This window comes from Trypanosoma cruzi, genomic scaffold, assembly GCF_000209065.1.
Source record: "Trypanosoma cruzi strain CL Brener 1047053514117 genomic scaffold, whole genome shotgun sequence".
NCBI lineage: Eukaryota > Euglenozoa > Kinetoplastea > Trypanosomatida > Trypanosomatidae > Trypanosoma > Trypanosoma cruzi.
Window position 1 is genome coordinate 858 of NW_001849114.1, and position 5,717 is coordinate 6,574.

General features: G+C 53.7%; 1 protein-coding gene across 1 annotated transcript, besides 8 other annotated features; it reads left to right on the top strand.

The window, feature by feature from the left end:
• Positions 1-5,717: part of a sequence feature (areas not merged during assembly with more than two copies in the genome that could not be assigned to a particular haplotype) that runs on past the window's edge.
• Positions 544-3,075, top strand: Tc00.1047053509411.10 (trans-sialidase, putative; the record flags this gene model as incomplete). The annotated part of the gene is made up of 1 exon (XM_799655.1): positions 544-3,075. The coding sequence occupies one exon, from the start codon at positions 544-546 to the stop codon at positions 3,073-3,075; it is 2,532 nt and encodes an 843-aa protein (XP_804748.1).
• Positions 2,598-2,627: a microsatellite.
• Positions 3,023-3,048: a microsatellite.
• Positions 3,233-3,293: a sequence feature (T-rich).
• Positions 4,031-4,068: a sequence feature (T-rich).
• Positions 4,095-4,127: a microsatellite.
• Positions 4,158-4,187: a sequence feature (AT_rich).
• Positions 4,497-4,679: a repeat region.

Consider the following 5,717-nt stretch of genomic DNA (forward strand, 5'->3'; position numbering starts at 1 on the left):
CCGGCCAGGGCGAGGGCCGTGGCGGTGCTTTTCCCGCTTGTAATTTGTTTCTTCCGTGTGCGTTGTGCTGCTTCTTGCTTTTTTCCCTCTCACCCTTTTCTCCTGTGTTCCTGCGTGGAGTGGGCGCATGCTCACGGGCCATGTTGATTGTGAGTGCCTCTTGACGGCATCCATCTCCCTCTCTCTCTCCGCCTGTCTGTCTGTCATTCCCTGTTGGGTGTGGCGTGTTGCACCGCGTGAGGGCTGGCCCGCACACACCGACGGCCCGCCGTGACTTGCCGTGTTGCTGCTCTTTTCTGTGGGCGATGGTTCTCCGTGCCGTTCCTTCCGGATTGTCTCGTGCCCCACTCTCTGCGTGGGTGCTCTGCTCTGCTCCTCACTGACCTTTCTGGTGTATTGCCGCTGTTGCTGCTGTACTCTCCACTTCTTGAACACAGACACACTAGGAAGGAAAGAAAGAAAACAAGCGCTAATCGCTACTGTGAAATTCGAAGTCTCTGAAAGGACCAACAACACACACATCGCCCACGCACACATATTTATATGCTCTCACGTGCTGCTGCAGTGAAGGCACCCTGCACACACAACCGTCGCCGCGTGAGCGGATCCAGCGGAAGGAGGAGGGAAGGAGGAGAGAGTGAGCCGCAGAGGCCCAACATGTCCCGGCGTGTGTTTACTTCCGCGGTGCTGCTCCTACTTGTCGTGTTGATGTGTTGTGGTGGAGCTGCGACCGCTGAGGTGGGAAGTAATGCTGATGCTTCAACTCCTTCTGGGTCGGCATTGACGGGTGTCATTGCTGGAGAGGGGAGCACTTCAGGGGGTGTTGAGGGGCTGCAACGGGTCGATCTATTTGTGCCGCAGACGACGCAGGTGCTGCCGAAGAAGGGGACTGAATCAGGTCGGAGGGATTCATTTGTTTCACCCTCTCTTGTCAGTGCTGGTGGAGTAATTGCTGCTTTTGCCGAAGGTCACATAAATGCCAAACCCCCCCATAACGAATCAACTAAGCCGTCTTCTGATGTTGTTGCGGAGTACATCGACTCTGCGTGGGAATGGCCCACTCTTGTTGAAAAGGTCGGTAAAGGAACACGGAGTGCACACACCGTGCTTGGCAAAGCGGAGGGAAAGGGGAGTTTGGATGTTGTGCACCACCCCACAACAACGATGAAGGGCAATAAGGTGTTTCTTCTTGTGGGAAGCACTGCCTTGTCCCCTGTAAATGGGAGTTGGAAAGAGGGCAGCCTGGAACTAAAACTGGTTGTTGGTGAGGTCACGAAGCCTTCTGCGGGCGGCGAGCCGAGTGAGTGGATCAAATGGGACGAAGTTCAATCGCCGGTGCAGCAGACTACTTTAGCTGCTCACAAAGGTAACTTGACGGAGTTTATTGCTTCTGGTGGCTCAGGTGTTCTGATGGAGGATGGCACGATTGTGTTTTCTCTGATGGCGATGAATGAAAAAAATGAAGTTGACGTTTACTCCATGATTATTTACTCGAAGGACAACGGCAGTACCTGGTCGCTCTCAAACAGTGTTTCCCCTGCGAAATGCGGTTCACCCCGCATCACCGAGTGGGAGGGATCACTTCTCATGATTGTTGACTGCGAGAGCAGCCAGAGGGTGTACGAGTCGCGTGACATGGGGACAACGTGGACGGAGGCCATCGGGACGCTTCCAGGCGTGTGGGTCAACTCAGGATCGGAAGCCTCTCAGGATTCAAGCCTGCATGTGGATGCTCTCATCACCGCGACCATTGGGAAAAGGAAGGTCATGCTGTACACACAGAGAGGGTACGCCACGGAGGAAAACGCCAATCCGCTCTACCTTTGGGTGACGGACAACAACCGCTCGTTTTCTGTTGGACCGGTTGGCATGGACAATGCTGGGAAGAAGGAGGTCGCCAGCACCCTGCTGTACTCGGATGGCAAGTTGCATCTTTTACAACGGAGGGTCAGTGGTGAAGGCAGTGCCATTTCACTCTCCCGCCTGACGGAGGAACTGAAGGAAATCGAGTCCGTCCTCAGTACTTGGTCGCAAAAGGACGTTTTCTTCTCCAGCTTTTCTATACCCACGGCGGGTCTGGTGGCAGTTTTGTCAAACGCATCGGCCAGTGACGACACGTGGAACGACGAGTACCTTTGCCTGAATGCGACGGTGACGAACGCCACGAAGGTCAAGGATGGGTTTCTGTTGACGGAGACTGACTCCGGGGTAATGTGGCCTGTGAACATTCCGGATGGTAATGTGCGTCATGTATCCTTGAACCACAACTTCACACTTGTGGCGTCGGTGACCATCGAAGAGGCTCCGAGTGAGAACACGCCTCTCCTGACTGCGCTGTTGGGTGACTTTGGGCCCCCGTATTTCATGAGACTGTCGTACACCGCGGATAACAAGTGGGAGACGATGCCCAAAGGCGAGGCAAAACTAACAACGGAAAGCAGGCCTTGGGTGCCAAAGAAAGAACACCAAGTGGCACTCATGCTGCAAGGCAACAAGGCCTCTGTGTACATTGATGGTGAGTCGCTGGGGGAAGAAGCGCCGTTAACAGGTGGGACACCACTTGAGCCTTTTGGGTTTTGCTTTGGCGCGTGCGACTTTGGTGATGATGATGATGGTGATGGTGATGAGGAGGCCAGTCAGGAGGAGTCCAGTCTGAAGGAAGCCAGTCCGAAGAAGATCGGCAAAAAACCTCGTGTGACGGTGACGAACGTCTTTCTGTACAACCGCCCACTGAATTCCACTGAGATGCGTGCAATCAAGGACAGGATCCCCGTTTCGACGAGAGCTCCAGAACCACAAGTGAAAATTGCTCCCAAACCTGTCGCACCTGCTGCACCTGCTGCACCTGCGGTGCCTGGCCCACGGGAAGTACCAGCAGCACCGGGGAGGACAACTGTGGGGAGAACCGCCAATACCCAACATGCGCCAGCGGGACGCTTGACTTCTGCTGGGAATGAGGGGACGGCACGAGAAAAGGGTGATGGTGGGGCAAATGGTGATGCTGGTTCCGCGTACGGGAGGGTGCTGCTGCCGCTGCTGCTTCTGCTGGGACTGTGGGGCTTTGCGACTGCGTGAGGAGTGTGCGGCCTCAGTGTGGGACACTTGCGCCATCCCCCACACCGACGCACGTCCGGTAATGAATTACTCTCTGCAAATCTTTTTTTTTGTGTTTCCGTTTTTTTTATCTCCCCCTTTTTTGCTTGTTGCCTTGGGGCAACCAATATGAACGGTTTTTTTTTTTTTTTTTTCATTTTTAATGGTTTAGTTTGTTTAAATTTTTAAATTTTATTTTTCATCCCCCATCCCTTCTATTTTTTGCTTTTGGGGCAACCACCATGGAACTCTTTTTCTTTTCTACCCTTTTAATTGTTTCTTGCTGCACTCTTCCTGTGAGGGGTGCCGTGTGTTTCCCGCCCAACTGCTCCACTCGCACACCCACCGACACGCTCATGACGACGGCCCTGTGCGCCTCGCCTGCTGCACGCATGAGGAGGGGCCGCGACGTGTGGGCGTGCGACGAGGGCCGGTGGGGCGGAGCACACATTTCTTTCCCTCTTGTTTTGTTTTCTTTGCGGCCAGGGCGGGCAGACACCCGCAGCGCCACACACACACAGCCACACCCTGCCGCTTTTAAAAAGTAATTTTGCTTGCTCTCTTTGACTTTCTCACTGTGTGTGTTTTTTTGCGCTGGCGCACCCTTCGGTGTCGGCCTCGTGAGCATTTCTCTCCCCTCTGATGATTTTTCTTTTTTTTGCTGCGCTCACTCTTTGCATGGAGAGACGCGACTCCCGTCATGTCTGCGTGCTTCTCTCAGTCCCCACACACACGAGTGACTGTGCTCTGCGGGCCGCACTCACGCGCCGATGAGAGGGTTGAGGGGAGCAGCAACACGCAGATGATCCCGTGAAATATAAACGATGTGCGGACACACATGGAGGGTCGGACGGCTGAAAGACATTTAAATATCTTTTAATTTTATTTTCGGACAAAATATGCAGACAATTTCTGGAGCAACATGGTGGTTGGGTGCTTTTTTTTGTGTGTTTTTTTTTTCTTTTTTTATTATTTGGGTGTAGCCGTAATAGAGGACGGCCTTTTTTTTTCAATTTTTTTTTTCTTTTTTTTTTCAAAGTGTGAGGTGTGGAAAGGTGAAGATGAATTTTTTTAAATTTTAATAAATTTTTTATGAATTGCCGCTGCTTTGTCTGCAGTGCAATATCATGAGCTTGAGCAGTCTTTTTCTCTTTATTTCTGCCATGCACTTCTGCTGTGCATTTTTGTTTGTGCGTCCCTTCACATGCTCCGCTCCTGTTTTTACTTCTTTGCCTCGTGCTTCTGCAGGCACACACAACCACATAGAATGCGCATTGCAGTGTATTTGGATGCTTCTTTTGTAGCGTGTGCTGGCGGTTGCGGGTGGCTGCTGCTTCCTCCGTGGGCATGAAGGGAAGGAGGAGAGAGGGAGCGCGCACCGCGAGTCACTCTTCCTGCGGGTGTGATGCGCGCGGTGGGCTGCGACTGCTGTGGAGGGCCGCATTCTTTTGGTGTGCGCTTCTCCGCCGTTGTGCCGTGCGTTTGCGCATGTCATTTGTTATGCGCGTGCGTGCTGGGCATGTTTTTCCGGAGCGTTGGGCGGCCGCCATCTGTCTATGGCGGTTTGTGTGAGTGGGCACGTGCGGATGAGGGTCAGGGCGTATGGAATGAAGGAATGGCTTGGGGAAAGGGGAATTTGATTTGGAGGGTATTTGGACCGGATTCATTTGGCCGCGGTGGACACATGCACGACGGATGTGTTTCCGCATAATGGGGGAGGATGCGACGGGGTTTTCCGAAGTGGCCCGTCAATGCAATTCGGGTTTTATAGCACTGAGGCACAGTGGTCTTCCTGCAATGGCTGGTGACGGCCTCTAGTGGGCCGGTGTATTTATGCTGCTGCTGCTGCTCGAGGAGGCGTAGAAGTGCGATTTGGGGTGAGCGGCGGAAGGGCCACACATCCCGCAGTGATGGTCGTCGTTGGCCCAGCGGGTGCCTTTGAAGGTTTTGTTGGATGCAACGTCCTTATGCCCTTCTCCGGATGGCGGCATCCCTGATGCAGCCAACGAACGGGGCTGGGAGCGACTGTGAGACGCAAGCACGTGTGGATGTTCGGCGCGGCCGGCGCACCGCACGCTGAGAGCATGGCACGGTGAGGACCGGACCTAGAAAAGGGACACCGCGTGGGACGTCAATCTTCACTGCAGCGACCGCCACCGAATTCGGATTTGCTCGCACCTTCTGCGGTCCCTCTTCCTCCCATCACTTCTGTGCCGAGGACTGTGCCGCGGGATCCAGCAGCGCGATGTTTGGCCGCAGGAACATGGCCCGAACAAATGATTTGTGGGAGGGGGATGTGCACTGCGACGAGAAGGAAAAAAATGTTGCGAGACGACCACCACCACAAGACCGGAGTGAAGTTGTGTTTTGTCCACTTGCGCGAGGGCGGCTTGCCACCTGGTCGGTTGGGAGGATTATTTTTTTTGCGTCTTTGCGCTCTATTTTTATTCCGCTGCGTTTTATTGCGGACCTGCGAAGGGAGATTTGCAAGAAATTCCTGCGAGGCGTCCGTGCCGTCGTCGGAAAAGCGGATTCCCCCTTGTAAAACGCTACCTTTTAAATTTGTTTTGGGCGGGGAGTTCCTGTCGATTCAACGTGGCTTTGTTTTGCGTATTTGATGCGTG